The 21,884-nt window shown below is 49.2% G+C and overlaps 1 protein-coding gene across 1 annotated transcript in view; it reads left to right on the top strand.

Moving 5' to 3' along the window:
* LOC143962383 (alanine--tRNA ligase, mitochondrial-like) overlaps positions 1-21,884 on the top strand; it is a 55,532-nt gene that overhangs the window by 15,062 nt on the left and 18,586 nt on the right. Inside the window, exons 6-8 of the mRNA XM_077471669.1 lie at positions 3,483-3,628; positions 11,371-11,479; positions 21,113-21,151. Of these exons, the coding sequence (XP_077327795.1) occupies positions 3,483-3,628; positions 11,371-11,479; positions 21,113-21,151 (294 nt within the window). The remainder of the gene's footprint in view (positions 1-3,482; positions 3,629-11,370; positions 11,480-21,112; positions 21,152-21,884) is intronic.

Raw genomic sequence — 21,884 nt, 5'->3', positions numbered from 1 at the left:
TAGAGGTACTCGGGGTGCTGTGGAGTTATAGGGTGACACGGGATGATCCGGTGTCACTTTTTGGGATAGGGTGCTCTGGGGTTTGGGGTGACACAGATGCTGTGGGGGGGGAGGGTCACTGGTGACACAGAATGATGGGTGATGTAGAAAGCTCTGGGGTCATTGGTGACACAGGAGTCACTGGAGATGATGGGGTCCTGTACTGGGCAAGACTTACCTGCACCCTCAGACACCTGTGTGTATCCTGAGTTCTAGAGTCCCTCCACGTCCCGTGGCTCCTCCATGCAGTCTAGTAGTCCCCCAGGACCTAGTCCCCCAGAATCCTGCATCTCAGTACCCAGCCCCCCAGTACCCATCCCCTCAGTACCCTACTTCTCAATACCCAACCCCCCCCCCTGTACCCTGTCTCCCAGTAGCCAGCACCTCCGTATCAAACCCCAACCCCTCAGTAACCAACCTCTCAGTAACCCAACCCCTCAATACCCAGCCCCCCAGTATCCTACTTCTTAGTACCCAGCCCCCCAGTACCCTACTTTTCAGTACCCAACTCCTCAGTAACCCGTACCCTACTTCTCAATACCCCCCCCCCCAGTACTCTGTCTCCCAGTAGCCAGCACCTCAGTATCCAACCCCTCAGTAACCCAACCCCTCAGTACCCAGACCCCCAGTGTCCTACATCTCATTACCCAACCTCTCAGTAACCCAACCCCTCAGTACCCAGCCCCCCAGTATCCTACGTCTTGGTACCCAGCCCTTCAATATCCAACCCTTCAGTACCCAACCCCTCAATATCCAACCCCTCAGTGCCCAGCCCCTCAGTATCCTACATCTCAGTACCCAACCCCTCGGTAACCCAACCCCTCAGTACCCAGCCCCCCCAGTATCCTACTTCTTGGTACCGAGCCCTTCAATATCCAGCCCCTCAGTACCCAACCCCCCAGTATCCTACTTCTTGGTACCCAGCCCCTCAGTCCCCAGCCCCTCAGTATCCAACCCCTCAATATCCAACCCCTCAGTACCCAGCCCCCCAGTATCCTACTTCTTGGTACCCAGCCCCTCAATATCCAACCCCTCATTACCCAACCCCCCAGTATCCTACTTCTTGGTATCCAGCCCCTCAGTACCCAACCCCCCAGTATCGTACTTCTTGGTACCCAGCCCCTCAGTACCCAACCCCCCAGTATCCTACTTCTTGGTACCTAGCCGCTCAGTCCCCAGCTCCTCAGTCCCCAGCTCCTCAGTCCCCAGCTCCTCAGTCCCCAGCTCCTCAGTACCCAGCCCCTCAGTACCCAGCCCCTCAGTACCCAGCCCCTCAGTACCCAGCCCCTCAGTACCCAGCCCCTCAATATCCAACCCCTCAGTACCCAACCACCCAGTATCCTACTTCTTGGTCCCCAGCCCCTCAGTCCCCAGCCCCTCAGTCCCCAGCCCCTCGGTACCCAACCCCTGGGCATCTTGTGTCACCCAGTGACCTCACAGCACCCTGTGTCTTCCAATGACCCCAGAACATCTTGTACCATCCTGTGAATCCAATGTGCCCCGAGTGCCTTTGTGACCCCGGTGTCTCCATGCAGCGTTGGGTTTGCCCCTGTATCTCCCATACCGTCTCTGTCAGTGGATTGGAATCCTGGAGGTGACATTTGCATTCAGTACTATGAGACGACGGGGGGTATGGTGGTATTTTTCCAATGCTGTACACACCGTTTAGACTACGTGGCATGTTTACCAATGGCAGGAGCCTGGCGGACAAGATGGCTGAATTGGAGATACTGTTGTACGAGGAGGATTTTGATTTTGTGGGAATTTCAGAGACCTGGTTCAACAGCTCTGATGGTTACATAGTAGGTGAGGATCAAAAAAGACACATCAAGTCCAACCCATGTGTGTGATTATATGTCAGTATTACATTGTATATCATGTATGTTGTGTGATTATATGTCAGTATTACATTGTATATCATGTATGTTGTGGTCATTCAGGTGATTATCTAATCGGTTTTTAAAACTATCGATGACCCCTGCTGAGACCACCACCTGTGGAAGGGAATTCCACATCCTTGCTGCTCTTACACTAAAGAACCCTCTACATAGTTGAAGGTCAAACCTCTTTTCTTCTGATTTTAATGAGTGGCCCTTCCGCACAAAAGTTTTCTCCCTATTGTGGAGTCACCAGTCCGGTATTTATATATTGTGGGGTCACCAGTCCGGTATTTATATATTGTGGGGTCACCAGTCTGGTATTTATATATTGTGGGGTCGCCAGTCCGGTATTTATATATTGTGGGGTTGCCAGTCCGGTATTTATATATTGTGGGGTCACCAGTCCGGTATTTATATATTGTGGGGTCACCAGTCCGGTATTTATATATTGTGGGGCCATCAGTATGGTATTGCACCCTTACATTTCTTCTTGCATTCTTTGTGAAGTTGGAATGCTGATGATCTTTCAACCTTGTATTTTTAGAAGGCCTTCTCCTTTTCTTTTATATGCATTTTTACATTGGAGCCATCCAGGACTTTTGTTCGCTCTTTTAAATTTTTATTTACCAATGGGATGCATTGGCTAATGCCCTTAAAGAAAACCCATCTCTTCTCCGTGTTCTTTGTTCCTAAGTAGATGATAGGCTCAGCAATGCCAAGCTGCTGCCAACAAAGCAAACAGAATATTGGCATTAACAAGGGATCAACTCCAGAGATAAAAGGATAATTCTCCCCTCTACAAGACTCTGGTCCGGCCGCACCTGGAGTATACTGTCCAGTTCTGGGCACCAGTCCTCAGGAAGGATGTACTGGAAATGGAGCGACTACAAAGAAGGGCAACAAAGCTAATAAAGGGTCTGGAGGATATTAGTTATGAGGAAAGGTTGTGAGCTCTGAACTTATTCTCTCTGGAGAAGAGACGCCTGAGAGGGGATATGATTTCATTATATAAATACCGGACTGGTGACCCCACAATATACAGATACCGGACTGGTGACCCCACAATATACAGATACCGGACTGGTGACCCCACAATATATAAATACCGGACTGGTGACCCCACAATAGGGAGAAAACATTTTTGCGAAAGTGAGTATAACAAGACTCGTAGCCACTCATTAAAATTAGAAGAAAAGAGGTTTAACCTTAAACTATGTAGAGGGTCCTTTACTGTAAGAGCAACAAGGATGTGGAGTTCCCTTCCACAGGCGGTGGTCTCAGCATTGATAGTTTCAAGTAACTGTTAAATAAGCACCCGAACGATCGCAACATACATGATATACAATGTAACACTGACATATAATCACACACATAGGTTGTATCTTTTCAACCTCACCTACTATGTAACATCCAGTGACTCCACCCACCTCCATCAATGACAGAGAAAATCAATTTATCATACATGTTCTATTCTTTATGCCGTGTTGTATTCTTTATAAATGTCAGACGTGTGATGTAGTGGAGGGTGTGGGTGACATTGATGTCTGTGTGATTCCTGGGTAGGGCTCGCAGGCTCCTCCCTATGGGGGGCGGCTGGGCAGAGAGGACGCCAATCACGTGGACATGGCTTACCGGGTGGTGGCGGATCACATCAGGACCCTCTCTGTGTGCATCGCTGACGGGGTGTACCCGGGCATGGCCGGAGCAGAGTGAGTACCCCAACTTATCAATACTTTGTATATCTGGGATCGGGATATACATTATCTGACAAAAGTAAGTACACCCCTCAGTGACTTTTCTTCTCTCTTTTCATGTGACAACACTGAAGAAATGACACTTGTCTACAATGTAAAGTAGTGAGTGTACAGCTTGTATAACAGTGTAAATTTCCTGTCCCCTCAAAATAACTCAACACACAGCCATTAATGTCTAAACCGCTGGCAACAAAAGTCAGTACACCCCCTAAGGGAAAATCTCCAAATTGGGCCCAATTAGCCATTTTCCCTCCCCCCGGTGTCATGTGACTCGTTAGTGTTACAAGGTCTCAGGTGTGAATGGGGAGCAGGTGTGTTAAATTTGGTGTTATCGCTCTCACTCTCTCATACTGGTCACTGGAAGAACAACATGGCACCTCATGGCAAAGAACTCTCTGAGGATCTGAAGATAAGAATTGTTGCTCTACATAAAGATGGCTTAGGCTATAATAAGATTGCCAAGACCCTGAAACTGAGCTGCAGCACGGTGGCCAAGACCATACAGCGGTATAACAGGACAGGTTCCCCTCAGAACAGGCCTCGCCATGGTCCACCAAAGAAGTTGAGGTCACGTGATCAGCGTCATATCCAGAGGTTGTCTTTGGGAAATAGACGTATGAGGGCTGCCAGCATTGCTGCAGAGGTTGTAGGGGTGGGGGGGTCAGCCTGTCAGTGCTCAGACCATACGCCGCACACTGCATCAAATTGGTCTGCATGGCTGTCATCCCAGAAGGAAGCCTCTTCTAAAGATGATGCACAAGAAAGACCACAAACAGTTTGCTGAAGACAAGCAGACTAAGGAGAAGGATTACTGGAACCATGTCCTGTGGTCTGATGAGACCAAGATAAAGGTATTGTCATGGTTATGCAGTGATCTTCCTGTGTTTGCTTACCTTCCCTCGTGTCTTCAGACTAAGAAGCCAGCAACTTCCACCTGGTGGTTTTTATAACCTCTCCTCTAAGCATGGCTCCACCCCAGGCCCTATCAGGGAGCCCTATATAAACCTGTGCACTGCAGGGCTCAGTGCTGATCAACCATTGTGTAGTCTTTGTTTGTTAGTTTCTGCTTGCCTGCCGTGTGCTCTGCTACTGATTTCCGTTACCGACTTTGGCGTGTTCTGACTATCCCTGCTTGCCTGTGACCCTGACCTTTTGGCATGTACCCGACCATTCTGTTCTGCTTGTGACCCCGACCTTGTCTTTGTCCCTCATCCTTGTCCTCCTGTTGCCTACTGTGGGTGTGAGCTGGGGGACCCTGGGGGTCGCGACCTGGAGCCAGTTGCAGCCAAGTCCATCCTCACCTCTGGAGGCTTCTGGTGAACACCTGCTGGCTCTTAGACTCCGCGCCCCAGGGAATCTCACGCTCTATCCCCAGTGGGATCTGTCCCTGTCTGCAGCAGTCAGCCGTAGGGTCCACGACCTTGCGGTGCACTCCGCATCCCTATGGTGTGCACCTGTCACCTCGCCTCAAGGTGACCTGACAGTTTGATCAGCCATGGACCCGGCTGACGTGCCGCTTCCTGCAGATGATCCATTGCAGAGCTTAGTTCGGCGACTTGAGACCCAAGAATCGCATCAGACCCAGGTGATGCAATTCCTTCAGGATTTGGCATCCCGTTTTGATCAGGTTCAGGCCTCATTAGGACCCCCGGTTCAACAACCTCAACCGCTATCTGCCGCTGCACCTATCGCATCAGTCGCAGACACACATTCATTACAACTACCAGCTCCGGTCCGTTTCTCTGGGGACTCCAAGGCTTGCAGGGGGTTCCTTAGCCAGTGCACAATTCATTTTGTACTTCTGCCCCAAAACTTCCTGTCCGATCGGGCAAAAGTCGCATATATCATATCCCTCCTGTCCGATCGGGCAAAAGTCGCATAGATCATATCCCTCCTGTCCGGCGAGGCGTTAGCCTGGGCCGCTCCTCTGTGGGAACTGAATGATCCAGTGGTTTCTAACCTGTCTGATTTCTTGAAACTTTTTCGGAATATCTTCGAGGAACCGGGTCGTGTCTCCTCAGCGGCTAGCGCTCTTTTACGTCTCCGTCAAGAGTCCACTTCTGTGGGACAGTATGCTCTTCAGTTCCGTATCCTCACAGCTGAATTGAGCAGGAATAATGAGGCCCTAGTTGCAACCTTTTTACATGGCCTCTCTGATAGAGTGAAGGATGAATTAGCAGGAAGATCCCTTCCTGCTGATCTGGACAGTGTCATCACCTTGTGTAACCAGATCGATATTCGCTTTCAGGAGAGGGCCCTGGAAAAAAGACGCCAGCAATCCCCGTTCTTTAGGCAGCCTAAGTCCCCAGTCCCTTCTCCTCGATCCGAGGAGCACCCCCTGCCTACCGAGGAACCTATGCAGTTGGGCCGGACTAAGTTATCTCCCGAAGAACGCGCTAGGTGCAGAACTCTGGGCCTATGCTTCTATTGTGGGGCCAAAGGTCATTTCCGTGACACTTGTTCTCTTCGTCCGGAAAAACGCTCAGGGCCAATACATCTGGAAGGTGGAGTATTAGACCCTGAAATATCACCTTCACCTTCTCGTCTTCTGCTTTCTGTGTTGCTTCATGTCGGTGCTTCCTCTCGTTCGGTCTCAGCACATCTGGATTCCAGAGCCGCTGCCAATTTCATGGATTGGGAAACTGCATCCTCCATGAGACTTACCCTTTTGCCCCTTACAACACCATTGGTGGTCTTGGCGATTGATGGCACGGTCCTCCCGGGGGGCCCTATCCGCTTCCAGACTATTCCTGTTAAGATGTCAGTAGGGACACTCCACCAGGAGTGGATTTCCTTCCTTGTCTTACCTAAGGCTTCATCTCCTATCATATTAGGTCTTCCTTGGTTTCGGCTCCATTCTCCACACGTTGACTGGTCTGCTGGACAGATCCTGGCTTGGGGTTCCTCCTGTTCCTCTTCCTGCCTACTCAAGGGTACCCCAAAGGAGAAACTTCCTGTTTCCACCATCCCAGTATCTTCTGCTTTTCCTGCTGTATATAGCGATCCCTGCGATACGTCCTGCAATAGTCGGACTGGTGCAGTCTCTGGGTCATGTGATACTCTGGATGAGGAGCCCACCTATGAACCTGAGTCGATCATTCACTCCAGTTTGCATAACCATTTACCTTTGCCTGTCCCTAATCTCCCTTGGACACACAGCCAGGTTAACTTGTCTGCAAGTTCCAGAGTCGCTATGCCTTGTGATGCGATGGTCGCTACATCTGACTATACTATTCAGTCGGCCTCTGCACCACTTATGCCAGTCCAGCCCATGCCCCATGAGCTTCCTGCTTCTTGTTCAGGACCTTCTGTGACCCGGCCTCACCCTACTGCTACTATGTCCGTTCAAACCCATTTAAGAGGCTCAATCCATCCTTTGAATAGAATACCTCATTCGGCCAGGAGGGGTTTTCAATCTTTTTCTCAGGGTTCTCTGCATTCTGTTTCTGTTTCAGCTATCCAGCTTGACTCTTGTGACATGTCACTTTCTCACCAACCTGACCTCAGGGATCCACTGACCTCTGCCCAGTCTGGTGGTCCGGTTATGGATGCCCAACTCATCTTTAAGGGTCTGGGGGTCCCTGCTCAGACTCCTGATCTTCTCATGCCCCTACCCATTCCTAAAAAGCCTTTAGTCCTCAAGTCCCCTCGTCCTCTCCCTACCTCTGTTTCGGTCTCTGAGGATAATCTAAAATACGAGGTTAGTCAAGTTTTGGATTCCCGACTCCGTAAAGGCATTCTTCAATACCTCGTACTTTGGAAAGGGTTGGGTCCTGAGGAGAGGTCTTGGATCACTGCATCCGAGGTCTTTGCTCCCTGTCAAGGAGGTTCCATCTGGAGTTTCCCTTTAAGCCTGGACCCAGGCAGGGAAGGGGGAGGCCTTGTAAGAGGGAGGGTACTGTCATGGTTATGCAGTGATCTTCCTGTGTTTGCTTACCTTCCCTCATGTCTTCAGACTAAGAAGCCAGCTACTTCCACCTGGTGGTTTTTATAACCTCTCCTCTAAGCATGGCTCCACCCCAGGCCCTATCAGGGAGCCCTATATAAACCTGTGCACTGCAGGGCTCAGTGCTGATCAACCATTGTGTAGTCTTTGTTTGTTAGTTTCTGCTTGCCTGCCGTGTGCTCTGCTACTGATTTCCGTTGCCGACTTTGGCGTGTTCTGACTATCCCTGCTTGCCTGTGACCCTGACCTTTTGGCATGTACCCGACCATTCTGTTCTGCTTGTGACCCCGACCTTGTCTTTGTCCCTCATCCTTGTCCTCCTGTTGCCTACTGTGGGTGTGAGCTGGGGGTCGCGACCTGGAGCCAGTTGCAGCCAAGTCCATCCTCACCTCTGGAGGCTTCTGGTGAACACCTGCTGGCTCTTAGACTCCGCGCCCCAGGGAATCTCACGCTCTATCCCCAGTGGGATCTGTCCCCGTCTGCAGCAGTCAGCCGTAGGGTCCACGACCTTGCGGTGCACTCCGCATCCCTACGGTGTGCACCTGTCACCTCGCCTCAAGGTGACCTGACACGTATTTGGCGTCAGATGGTGACAAGCGTGTGTGGGGGCAACCAGGTGAGGAGGACAAAGACAAGTGTGTCTTGTCTACAGTCAGGCATGGTGGTGGGGGTGTCATGGTCTGGGGCTGCATGAGTGCTGCCGGCACTGGGGGGCTACAGATCATTGAGGGGACCATGAATGCCAACATGTACTGTGACATACTGAAGCAGAGCATGATCCCCTCCCTTCAGAGACTGGACCGCAGGGCAGTATTCCAATATGATAACCACCCCAAACACAACTCCAACACCACCACTGCCTTGCTAAAGAAGCTGAGGGTAAAGGTGATGGACTGGCCAAGCATGTCTCCAGACCTAAACCCTATTGATCATCTGTGGGGGATCCTCAGAGGGAAGGTGGAGGAGGGGAAGGTCTCCAACATCCACCAGCTCCGTGATGTCATCATGGGGGAGGGGAAGAGGACTCCAGTGACAACCTGTGAAGCTCTGGTGACCTCCATGCCCAAGAGGGTGAAGGCAGTGCTGGGAAATAATGGCGGCCACACAAAATATTGACACTTTGGGGCCCAATTTGGAGATTTTCACTTAGGGGTGTACTGACTTTTGTTGCCAGCGGTTTAGACATTAATGGCTGTGTGTTGAGTTATTTTGAGGGGACAGGAAATTTACACTGTTATACAAGCTGTACACTCACTACTTTACATTGTAGACAAGTGTCATTTCTTCAGTGTTGTCACATGAAAAGAGAGAAGAAATGTCACTGAGGGGTGTACTTACTTTTGTGAGATTCTGTAGTAATGGATACATTTATTTATTACATTGATTTGTTTGTATCTCTGTGATTGGATCAGGATATGATAATGGATACATTGGTAACACAATTTGGTGAATTCGATCCTGTGATGAGAAGTAATGTCTAATCATCATGTGATACACACAGTGCCTGGAAAAAGTATTCATACCCCCTGACATTCCCCACACTTTGTCACGTGACAACCAAAACCATAAATGTATTTTATTGGCATTTTATGTGATGGACCAACACAAAGTGTCACATAATTGTGAAGTGGAAGGAAAATGATAAATGATACAAATAAATATGTGAAAAGTGTGGGGGAGGGGCATTTGTATGGCGCCCCCCGGAGTCAATACTTTGTAGAACCCCCTTTCTCTACAAGTCTTTTTGGGGGTGTCTCTACCAGCTTTGCCCATCTAGAGAGGACATTTCTGCCCATTCTTCTTCTTTGTAAAATATCTCAAGCTCTGTCAGATTGGATGGAGAGCGTCTGTGATCAGCAATTTTCAAGTCTGGCCACAGATTCTCAATGGGATTTAGGTCTGGACTGTGACTGGGCCATTCTAACACATGAATATGCTTTGATGTAAACCATTCCATTGTAGCTCTGGCTGGATGTTTCGGGTCGTTGTCCTGCTGGAAGGGGAACCTCCGCCCCGGTCTCAAGTCTTTTCCTGACTCTAACAGGTTTTCTTCTAAGATTGCCCTGTATTTGTCTCCATCCATCTTCCCATCAACTCTGACCAGCTTCCCTGTCCCTGCTGAAGAAAACCATCCCCACCACATGATGCTGCCACCACCATGTCTCACGGTGGGGATGGTGTGTTCGGGGGATGGGCAGTGTTAGTTTTCCCCACACATAGCGTTTTGCTTTTAGGCCATAAAGTAGAATTTTGGTCTCCTCTGACCAGATCACCTTCTTCCACATGTTTGCTGCCCCCTCCCCCACATGGCTTCTCACAAACTACAAACAGGACTTCTTATGACTTTCTTTCTCCAATGTCTTTCTTCTTGTCACTCTTCCATAAAGGGCAGATTTGTGGAGAGACGACTAATGCCGCGTACACACGAGAGGGATTAAGTCTGACAGACTTCCAACGGAGTTCCGCCGGAGTTCCGACAGAGTTCTGGCGGACTTTTCGACCGAGCGGACTTGGCCACACACAATCACTCCAAACTCCGACGGAGTCGAACGTGATGACGTACGAGCGGACTAGAATAAGGAAGTTCATAGCCAGTAGCCAATAGCTGCCCTAGCGTCGGTTTTAGTCCGTCGGAATAGCACACACACGAGCGAATTTTTCGAAGGGACCGAGTCCGGCGGAGTTCCGTCGGGAAAATTTGAAGCATGCTTCATTTCTAAAGTCCGCCAGACTTTAGCGAAGCTAAAGTCCGTTGCAGCCCACACACGATCGAATAGTCTGACGGACTCAGTCCGTCAGACTTTGGATGTCGAAAAGTCCGCTCGTGTGTACGGGGCTTTATAGTTGTCCTGTGGACAGATTCTCCCCCCTGAGCTGTGGATCTCTGCAGCTCCTCCAGAGTTACCATGGACCTCTTGGCTCTTCTCTGATGAATGCTCTCCTTGCCCGGCCCGGTCAGTTTAGGTGGACGGCCGTGTCTTGGTAGGTTTGCGGTTGTGCCATACTCTTTCCATTCTCCGATGATGGATTGAACAGAGCTCCGTGAGATGGTCAAAGCTTGGGAGATTTTATTATAACCGAACCCTGCTTTATACTTCTCCACAACGTCATCCCTGACGTGTCTGGTGTGTTCCTTGGCCTTTATGATGCTGTTTGTTCACTAAGGGTCTCTAAGAACCTCTGAGGGCTTCACAGAACAGCTGTATTTATACTGAGATTAAATGACACACAGGTGGACTCTATTTACTAATTAGGTGACTTCTGAAGGCAATTGGTTTCTCTAGATTTTAGTTAGGGGTATCAGAGTAAAGGGGGCTGAATACAAATGCCCCTCCCCCACACACACTTTTCACATATGTATTTGCATCATTTATCATTTTCCTTCCACTTCACAATTATGTGACACTTTGTGTTGGTCCATCACATAAAATCCCAATAAAATATATTTATGTTTTTGGTTGTAACATGAAAAAATGTTGGGAAATGTCAAGGGGTATGAATACCTTTTCAAGGCATTGTGTAACGACCCTGTGATGTAACGATCCTGTAATGTAACGACCCTGTGATGTAACGACCCTGTGATGTAACGACCCTGTGATGTAACGACCCTGTAACGTAACGACCCTGTAATGATCCTGTAATGTAATGACCCTGTAATGTAACGATCCTGTAACGTAACGATCCTCTAACGATCCTGTAATGTAATTATCCTGTGGTGAGAAGTAAAATGACATTCCGTCTCCCTGTCCAGGCTCGTACTGCGTCACATCCTGCGCAGAGCCGTCCGCTTCTCTTCTGAGATCCTCCGAGCCCCCCCCGGCTTCCTGTCCACCTTGGTGCCCAGCGTGGTGGAGATTCTGGTGAGTACGGTGTCATCCATTCCTCATATATATGGGATTCCTTACTACATTATAGGGTGGAAACTCGGCTCCTTGCACAGATAGAAAGGGTTGCAAGGGCTGGGACAGTGATAATAATGGGGGATGGTAACTACCCGGAAATTGACTGGCGTAATGGCACTGCTGGGACAGTTAAAGGGCAAAAATATATAAACCTATTACAGGACAATTTTATGGTCCAGTTTATTGAGGCCCCAACTAAGAATGATGCTCTGTTGGACCTGGTAATCTCAAACCATGCAGAACGTATTACTAATGTTCAGATAAAGGAACATCTGGGTAGCAGTGACCATAACATGATTTCATTTGATGTTAGCTGTAAGCAAAAATCACATACGGGAAATATAAAAACACTTAACTTCAAGAGAGCAAATTTTCCAAGGATGGGGGCCGCTCTCCAGGACTTAGACTGGGAGAGAATATTGGCATCAATAGGCACAGAACAGAAATGGGAATTCTTCATAAAGACTGTTTGTGATCTCACTGCAAAGTATATTCCCATGGACAAGAAGTTTACAAGACTAATAATAAAACCGATGTAGCTCACGGGCAAAGTTAAAAAAAGCTATAAACTATAAAAAAAAGAGCGTTTAAAAAAAATATAAAAATGAAGGAACACTATCATCGTTTAAATGCTACAAAGAATATAGCAGAATATGTAAAAAGGAAATCAAGGATGCAAAAATTCTAAATAAAAGACAGTTTGCAAAAGATAGTAGGACAAACCCCAAAAAATGATTCAAATATATTAACAGTAAAAAGGTCAAGTCTGAGCATGTAGCCCCTTTACAAAATAATCTGGAGTGGGTGACTGGGGACAAAGAGAAGGCTAACTTATTAAATACTTTCTTCAGCTCTGTGTATACAAAAGAGCATGGGGGAGCGCATGTCCACAATGGGGGTGGTAGTGACACAGACCCAAATCCACAATGGCTCAAAAGTGATATGGTCCAGAAATATTTGGACAGAATAAAGGTGGATAAAGCACCTGGACCTGATGGCATCCACCCACGGATCCTAAAAGAATTGAGCTCTGTAATTTCAGAGCCATTGTATCTAATTTTTAGGGACTCATTAATGCCAGGAATAGTACCACTGGATTGGCGCAGGGCCAATGTGGTGCCCATATTTAAAAAGGGAACTGTCAGGGATCCGCTCGTCCTGCGCGATCGGCTCTCCGTGCGCGCGTGCACGTTCGTGCAGCGGGTCGTCGTAGGTACGAGCGTCTTCCAACGCGCGCGGGTGCACGCCGTTCGTGTGTGCGCGCGGTACACGCACGCACGGGCGAGCGTTAGCACGATTGGCGCCAGTGGCCCTTTTTAAAGGCACAGTTGCAGCAGCTCTGTGCTGTCTCGTCTGCAGCTTGTGCCCGTGAATACCTGTTTGTCTATCTGCTACCTACCTGCTATCCGACCCGGCTCCGTCTGACCTTGTTGACCTCTCCTGCTCCGACCCCGGCTTGTTTGACCTTTCTTGAACTGATCTCCTGTTGCCGAACTCTGCTTGTACCTGACACCTCTGCTGTCTCCTGCCTGTTCCTGCATCCGCTACCTTGTATCCTGAGGACCCATCCAACCTGATCCAGTGGCCTGCAGTCCTCAGCCTTCCTACTACAGAGAGTCCCTGCTTCTGAGAACCCTCATCTCCGGATACCTGCTACTGCTCCTGGCTGGACTCTCCTACCCCACTGCGCTCCGGTCTCCCTGTTCCCATTCCAGTGAGACCAGAACCAGAGACGTAAGAGAGGTCCCCTTCTACTAAGACAGACTCAATACCTGAAGTTCCTAACAGTACGAGACAGCCATGTCTGAGTCTGCAGAAGGGGCCTCCGCCATGAAGGAGATTTGCTCTCACCTTGCGGCTCTCACCCAGGCCGTGAAATCCCTTCAAGACGGCTACACCAGATTGGAAGAGCGGGTCCAACATCTCTCCATTTCGGGATCCCCAGACACTGCACCTCAGTCTCCTCCAGTCCAGCCTGCAACTCATCCGGCAGTCGTGATGCTCCCGCCTGAGCCTAGGGTTCCCATTCCGGAAAAATTCTCTGGGGACCGTTCCAAGTTTCGGGGTTTTCGTAATGCTTGCCAGCTTTACTTTGCCCTCCAGCCCAGGACTTTTTCGCTGGAAGCAACTAAGGTGGGATTTGTCATTTCTCTCCTGCAAGAAGAACCTCAGTCATGGGCCCACCATCTCCTGGAGAATGACAGTCCTCTTACACAGACTCTCTCTGCCTTCTTTGAGGGGATGGCACAACTCTATGATGACCCCCAGCGGACTGCCACCGCAGAATCCGCATTAACTGCGCTCCAGCAAGGCCGTAGGACGGCCGAGGACTATGTCTCGGACTTTAGGCGCTGGAGCGCAGATACCCTATGGAACGAGTCGGCCCTTAGACACCAATTTCGCATGGGCCTGTCTGAAGGCCTCAAGGACGAACTAGCCCGAGTTGGTATCCCAGATGCCTTAGAGGACTTAATTGCCCTAGCCATCCAGATCGATCGTAGACTCCGTGAGCGGAAGGCCGAACGCTCTTCTCAACCTCTGAGACCTGCCTGGATGACCGCCAGAACCCCGTCTCCCACTCCGTTCTTCTCTCCGTCCCCTCAAAAGGGGCCTGCCAGTACCTCTCTTGCTCCTGAGGAACCTATGCAGCTTGGACTACTCCGACCTACTCTGTCTCCGTAAGAGCGTGCCCGTCGTCGACATATGAACTTGTGTCTATACTGTGGCGGCTCCGGACATTATGTGGCCAACTGCCCTGTGAAGCCTCGTAAGTGCCTCTCTTCTGTGTCCCGCAGTTTCGTTAACTCACCTTCCAGCTCTCTACATGTTGCCCTTCTGCTTTCTTTTCAGCTTCATGGAAGAACGATTCACGTCAACGCCATCCTTGACTCCGGAGCCTGCGGTTGCTTCATCGACGCTGCCTTCACCAACCTGCATTCCATCCCACTTCAGCCAAAATCTCATGGACTTTCTATTTTCTTGGCCGATGGTTCTCAGATCAAGTCCGGCCGGGTCACTCATGAGACCCTTCCTCTACCCACCTCCACCTCCACCTCCTGCCGACATACGGAACTACTAACTCTTGATGTCATTTCATCACCACTCTTTCCTGTGATTCTGGGCATACCATGGCTGCAAGCCCACAACCCCTCCATTGACTGGTCCTCTGGGGAGGTAAGATTCCTCTCCACCTACTGTCAGGACCACTGCCTCCCTGGGACTCCTGCACAATCCAGAACACTTCTCTGTCTAGATCCAGATCTGGACCTATGTCAATCGGTTCCAGAGCCTTATCATCAGTTTCTGGATGTCTTCAGTAAACGGGGGGCTGACTCCTTACCTCCGCATCGTCCTTACGACTGCCCCATTGAGCTCCTCCCTGGGGCTGAGATTCCTTTTGGACGTGTCTACCCCTTATCCGAGAAGGAGCAGGAGGCTCTGAAGGCATACATCTCCGAAAACCTCAAGAAGGGGTTCATCCGTCACTCCACATCCCCTGCCGGGGCTGGGATATTTTTCGTCACTAAAAAAGACCAGACTCTCCGACCCTGTGTAGACTATCGGGAACTGAACAGAATCACGATTAAAAACCGCTATCCCCTACCTCTGATCCCAGAACTTTTTCAAAAATTGAGGTCGGCTGTTATCTTCACCAAACTTGACCTGAGAGGAGCCTATAACTTGGTCCGTATACGAGCAGGCGACGAGTGGAAGACTGCGTTCCGAACTCGTTTTGGGCATTACGAGTATCTGGTGATGCCTTTTGGATTGTGCAATGCCCCAGCCACCTTCCAGCACTTGATTAATGATGTCTTCCGGGACTTCTTGGACATTTTCGTCATCGTTTATCTTGACGATATCTTGATCTTCTCCAGGTCCCTGGAACAGCACCGGGGGCACGTCAGCAGAGTTTTACTTCGGCTCAGGCAACATGGACTATACGCCAAAGCCGAGAAATGTAAGTTTGAGCAACAAGAGATCCAATTCCTTGGCCTTGAAATCTCCCCAGCAGGCGTCAGGATGGATCCGCAAAAGGTCGCTGCTGTTCTCGAGTGGCCAGCCCCCACCGACAAGAAAGGCGTCCAGCGCTTTGTGGGCTTCGCCAATTTCTATAGAAAGTTTATTAAAGGGTTCTCGGCCATTATCTCCCCCATTACCCAGCTTACTAAGCAGAATATGCGCTTTCTTTGGAGTCCTGAAGCCCAGGTCGCCTTCGAAAAACTCAAGGACTTGTTCACCTCTGCCCCCATCCTCAGTCATCCGGATCCATCTAGACCCTATATTCTGGAAGTAGACGCCTCTGAGATAGCAGTAGGGGCGGTGGTCTCCCAACGTTTTGGTAAAGACGACCTGATGCACCCCGTAGGGTTCTTCTCCCGAAAACTCTCCCCAGCGGAGAAGAATTATGATGTAGGAGATCGGGAACTACTTGCCATTAAATCGGCCTTGGAGGAGTGGAGATACTTACTGGAGGGGGCGGTACACCCCGTGCTCATCTACACGGATCACAAAAATCTCGAATACCTCCGCACCGCTAAACGACTGAAACCTCGGCAGGCCCGCTGGGCCCTCTTTTTCTCCCGATTCAATTTTCACATTACCTATCGCCCTGGATCAAGAAACACCAAACCGGATGCACTCTCTCGCATGTTTGACAATCCTAAGGACTCTGCACCTCCGGATACTATCCTCCCTGCTAACTCCTTTCTTCTCATCCAACCGGGCCTAGTCTCTCTGCTCAAGAGTGCTTCTTCCACATCTTCCTGTCCCCCAGGAATCTCATTAACATCCAGGGAGGGCCTGCTCTGGAAAGACAACCTAATCTTCGTTCCTGAGGAGGTGAGAGTTAAGGTTTTGGGGCTCCTCCATGACCATCCACTCGCGGGACACTTTGGTGTCCGCAAGACCTTAGAGCTGGTACAACGTTCCTTCTGGTGGCCAGGCATGAGGGAGTTCTGCAAGCAGTACGTGAACTCTTGTCCAGTATGCTGCCGGAATAAGATTCCCAGAAATCGGGCCTGGGGCCTGCTTAAGCCTCTCCCCGCACCCGACCGCCCCTGGCAGATGATTACTATGGACTTCATCGTAGAACTTCCCCCCTCTGAGAACTGTACCGCCATCTTTGTTGTGTGTGACCGTCTGTCTAAGATGGCCCACTTTCTTCCCTTGAAGGGGACTCCTTCTGCTACCGAAACGGCCCATGTTTTTATTAAGGAAATAATCAGGCTTCACGGGGTACCCACCAACATTGTATCTGACAGAGGAGTGCAGTTCACCTCCCGTTTCTGGAGAGCCTTATGCGGAGCCCTGAAAATTGAATTGGCCTTGTCCTCCGCCTACCACCCACAGACTAACGGGCAAACAGAACGCACCAACCAAACCCTCGAGCAGTATATCAGATGTTTCTCTTCCTTTGTCCAGGACGATTGGGTTTCCCTGTTACCTTTGGCGGAATTCGCCTACAACAACGCCAGCCATGCTACCACCGGGCAGTCCCCGTTCTTTTCCAATTACGGTTTTAACCTGTCTTTTCTTCCCGATATCCCTACAGAATCGCATGTACCAGCAGTTCAGGACACAGTATCCTTTCTTCAGCAGAACAACCGGATCTTGCAGGAGGCTATAACCAAGGCTCAGGCTGACAGCAAGAAGAGTTTCGATCAAGGAAGAAGGGGAGAATTGATCCTTCAAGTCGGGGACCAGGTATGGCTGTCTTCCTCTAATTTAAAATTAGCATGTCCCTCCAAGAAGTTGGCACCAAAGTTTCTGGGTCCATTTCCTGTTAAAAGGAGGATTAACGAGGTATCTTATGAGTTGTCTTTACCCGATTCCATGAGAATACACCCAGTCTTCCATGTAGCTCTACTTAAGCCTGTCATACCTGACCCCTTCCCTGGTAGAGGAACAAGACCACCCGATCCTGTGCTGATTGATGGCAGTGAGGAGTTCGAAGTGGAGGCCATCTTGGATTTCAGAAGACGACGGGGACAAGGTCAGTTCCTGATTAAATGGAAGGGCTATGGCCCAGAGAGTAATTCATGGGAACCTGCTACTAACATACATGCCAATAGATTAATACAGGCCTTCTTTGCTGCACACCCAGAGAAAAGAGCTACTAGGGGCACCCGGAGGTTGCCCCTTGTGGGGGGGCAATGTCAGGGATCCGCTCGTCCTGCGCGATCGGCTCTCCGTGCGCGCGTGCACGTTCGTGCAGCGGGTCGTCGTAGGTACGAGCGTCTTCCAACGCGCGCGGGTGCACGCCGTTCGTGTGTGCGCGCGGTACACGCACGCACGGGCGAGCGTTAGCACGATTGGCGCCAGTGGCCCTTTTTAAAGGCACAGTTGCAGCAGCTCTGTGCTGTCTCGTCTGCAGCTTGTGCCCGTGAATACCTGTTTGTCTATCTGCTACCTACCTGCTATCCGACCCGGCTCCGTCTGACCTTGTTGACCTCTCCTGCTCCGACCCCGGCTTGTTTGACCTTTCTTGAACTGATCTCCTGTTGCCGAACTCTGCTTGTACCTGACACCTCTGCTGTCTCCTGCCTGTTCCTGCATCCGCTACCTTGTATCCTGAGGACCCATCCAACCTGATCCAGTGGCCTGCAGTCCTTAGCCTTCCTACTACAGAGAGTCCCTGCTTCTGAGAACCCTCATCTCCGGATACCTGCTACTGCTCCTGGCTGGACTCTCCTACCCCACTGCGCTCCGGTCTCCCTGTTCCCATTCCAGTGAGACCAGAACCAGAGACGTAAGAGAGGTCCCCTTCTACTAAGACAGACTCAATACCTGAAGTTCCTAACAGGAACAAAGTCTTTACCGAGTAACTATAGACCTGTTAGCTTAACTTCTATAGTTGGGAAGATACTGGAGGGATTAATAAAAGACCTCATAGACGAGTTCTTGTAGGAAAAAAATATTTTAAGCAACAGACAGCATGGATTCATGAAAGACAGAAGTTGTCAGACAAACCTGATTTCTTTTTATGAAGAGGTAAGTAAAACCTTGGACATAGGGGGTGGCTGTGGACGTGGTGTACTTGGACAGAGGGGTGGCGGTGGACATGGTATACTTGGACAGAGGGGGTGGCGGTGGATGTGGTATACTTGAACAGAGGGGGTGGCGGTGGACGTGGTGTACTTGGACAGAGGGGTGGCGGTGGATGTGGTGTACTTGGACAGAGGGGTGGCGGTGGACGTGGTATACTTGGACAGAGGGATGGCTGTGTACTAGGAGACAGTTCGCCACACGTGGCTATTGTGTAAGGTAAAGTCTTATGGTTTGGCAAGATCTGTAAATGAATAGAAAACTGGTTAAAAAAATAATTCAGAGAGTCGTGATTAATGATTCTTACTCTGGTCTAAGGTTATTATTGGGTTACCCCAAGGTTCAGTGTTATTAGTGGGGTTACCCCAAGGTTCAGTGTTAGTGGTGTACCCCAAGCTTCAGTGTTGGTGGGTGTACCCCAAGGTTCAGTGTTAGTGGTGTACCCCAAGCTTCAGTGTTGGTGGGTGTACCCCAAGGTTCAGTGTTAGTGGTGTACCCCAAGCTTCAGTGTTGGTGGGGGTACCCCAAGGTTCAGTGTTGGTGGGGGTACCCCAAGGTTCAGTGTTGGTGGGGGTACCCCAAGGTTCAGTGTTAGTGGTGTACCCCAAGGTTCAGTGTTGGGGGTACCCCAAGGTTCAGTGTTAGTGGTGTACCCCAAGGTTCAGTGTTGGTGGGGGTACCCCAAGGTTCAGTGTTTTGTTAGTGGGTGTACCCCAAGGTTCAGTGTTATTAGTGGGGTACCCCAAGGTTCTGTGTTAGTGCGGTACCCCAAGGTTCAGTGTTATTAGTGGGGGTACCCCAAGGTTCAGTGTTATTAGTGGGGTACCCCAAGGTTCAGTGTTATTAGTGGGGTACCCCAAAGTTCAGTGTTGTTAGTGGGGGTACCCCAAGGTTCAGTGTTAATGGGGTACCCCAAGGTTCAGTGTTAGTGGGGTAAATAATGTTATTAGTGGGAGTAGTGTATATATAAAATCTTCTATGTATGTAAAAAGTGAAATTCTATAAGATTCTCATACCTGTGAAAGTATATACTGTTATAAGCTTATAAGCATTTCTTGGGAGAGCTCACATATGGCAATAATTAGTTGTTTTGTTTCACCTCCACCATCTGTGAGAAGGAAGGATTCACATACTTTAAGATGTAAAAGTTCAATGTGTTAGTTAAGAGATACGTCCTTATATATTACAATGTTTATTGATTAAGATATTAATAAGAACATTGTGTTTTTAAATGAATATAATATACATACTGATATATGTAATATTTGATTTAGAAGTTAAAGTAATTGTATATGATAAATGGTTTTACATACAGCTCCTCTTGGCTCACACCTCAGGAATGTCACTGTTTAGTGACAGAATAACCCCCACCCTTGCGGGAGAGGTGGGGGGGAGATATGTCCCAGGAAAGCCTGCAATTTTCTGTAGGACTACAAGTCCATTAAGAACCTTTCCTTTTTAGGAAGGAGGGGTCAGATTTTAGGAGAAGGTGGGGGCTGAATTTAGGAGTAAAAATCTAGTAATAGAGAGTTTTGGGAGACACTCACACCAGGAGGACATTGCTGTCACATCTACACACAGACACCTCTGATTCATCTTCATCTTAAGAATATTATACATTATTATAAATGACATTCTATACTTTGATATTCTTCTTCTAATATTTTGCTATTTTTTATTATTAAATCAATTTTTGAGTTTTTACACGAGAACTAAACTGACTTTCTTGAAACTTTCCTCATCAATATGAATTATTAAAATATCCATATTAATACCGTAAAAACGAGAATTCAACATACTGATATTTATAGGTAAAGGGGATCCGGGGAATATCAGATTCGGGAAGGAATTTTTCCCCTGCTGTAGTAAATTGGATCATGCTCTGCTGTTTTTTTTTTTTACCTTCTTCTGGATCGTGTTCTCTAGTAATGGGGGGGGGTGTTCTCTAATAATGGGGGTGTGTTCTCTAGTAATGGGGGGTGTGTTCTCTAGTAATGCGGGGGGGGGGGGGGGTTCTCTAATCATGGTGGGTGTGTTCTCTAATAATGGGAGGGTGTTTTCTCTAGTAATTGGGGTGTGTTCTCTAGTAAGGGGGGTGTGTTTTCTAGTAAGGGGGGTGTTCTCTAGTAAGGGGGGGTGTGTTCTCTAGTAATATGGGGGTGTGTTCTCTAGTAATGGGGGTGTGTTCTCTAGTAAGGGGGGTGTGTTTTCTAGTAAGGGGGGTGTTCTCTAGTAATGGGGGTGTGTTCTCTAGTAATGCGGGGGGGGGGGGGGTTCTCTAATCATGGTGGGTGTGTTCTCTAATAATGGGAGGGTGTTTTCTCTAGTAATTGGGGTGTGTTCTCTAGTAAGGGGGGTGTGTTTTCTAGTAAGGGGGGTGTTCTCTAGTAAGGGGGGGTGTGTTCTCTAGTAATATGGGGGTGTGTTCTCTAGTAATGGGGGTGTGTTCTCTAGTAATGGGGGGGTGTGTTCTCTAGAAATGGGGGCATGTTCTCTAGAAATGGGGGTGTGTTCTCTAGTAATGGGGGTGTTCTCTGTGTTTTGTAGGGTAATGCGTATCCTGAACTGCACAGGGAGAAGTCGCAGGTAAGTCACTATCATGAGATGTTGATTATTAGGGAGTCACCTCCTTCCCAGCATGCTCTGCACACCATGGTTCAGTGTTCTTATTGTAAACGTTTCTGTTCAGCCGGTCAGTTTCCCCCACCCCCAGAAAACAGATCATCCCCCAGTATAAATGGGAGAGGTATGCAGGTGATCAACTCTACTCTGTCCCTCAGAACACAGCCAATCAATATACAGCCCTTCAGTGCTCTTCATCTCAATGCCCATCCTTGAAATATCCAGCCAATCGGTGCCTAACTCATCAGTATCCAGACCCTCCGTGCCCAATCCCTCAGTATTCAGCCCTTCAGTACCTAGCACATCACTGCCCATTCCTTCAGTTCCCAGTCTCCTGGTAACTCTGTACCCAGCCCCTCAGTACCATCTCCTGGCACCCAGCCCCTCAGCACCCAGCCCCTCAGCGCCCAGCCCTACAGTGCCCAGTCTCTACACGTTTTATGTGAAATATGGAGAATTTTGATTTCTTCCAGTACTGTGTTCAGAGCATTCTGTGCTATCTACCATCATTCTTGGCTTTTATTTTATTTTTTCATCACTGGGAGCTCAGCAGACCTTTTTTACTCGCCCCGTTCTCCGGTGGATGGAAACTAGAGAGAGCTCCCCATCCCCCTCCAGGTCTGTTTCCTCCTGAACAGGGAGAGGAAACCTCTGAGACTGGACATGGCAGATCTATTGGTCTACATCCTCCTTTGCT

The sequence above is a fragment of the Lithobates pipiens genome, unplaced genomic scaffold (genome assembly GCF_037356315.1).
Source record: "Lithobates pipiens isolate NorthernLeopardFrog02 unplaced genomic scaffold, aLitPip1_a1.2 Scaffold_8, whole genome shotgun sequence".
NCBI lineage: Eukaryota > Metazoa > Chordata > Amphibia > Anura > Ranidae > Lithobates > Lithobates pipiens.
This window is presented reverse-complemented; position numbering and strand designations above follow the sequence as displayed.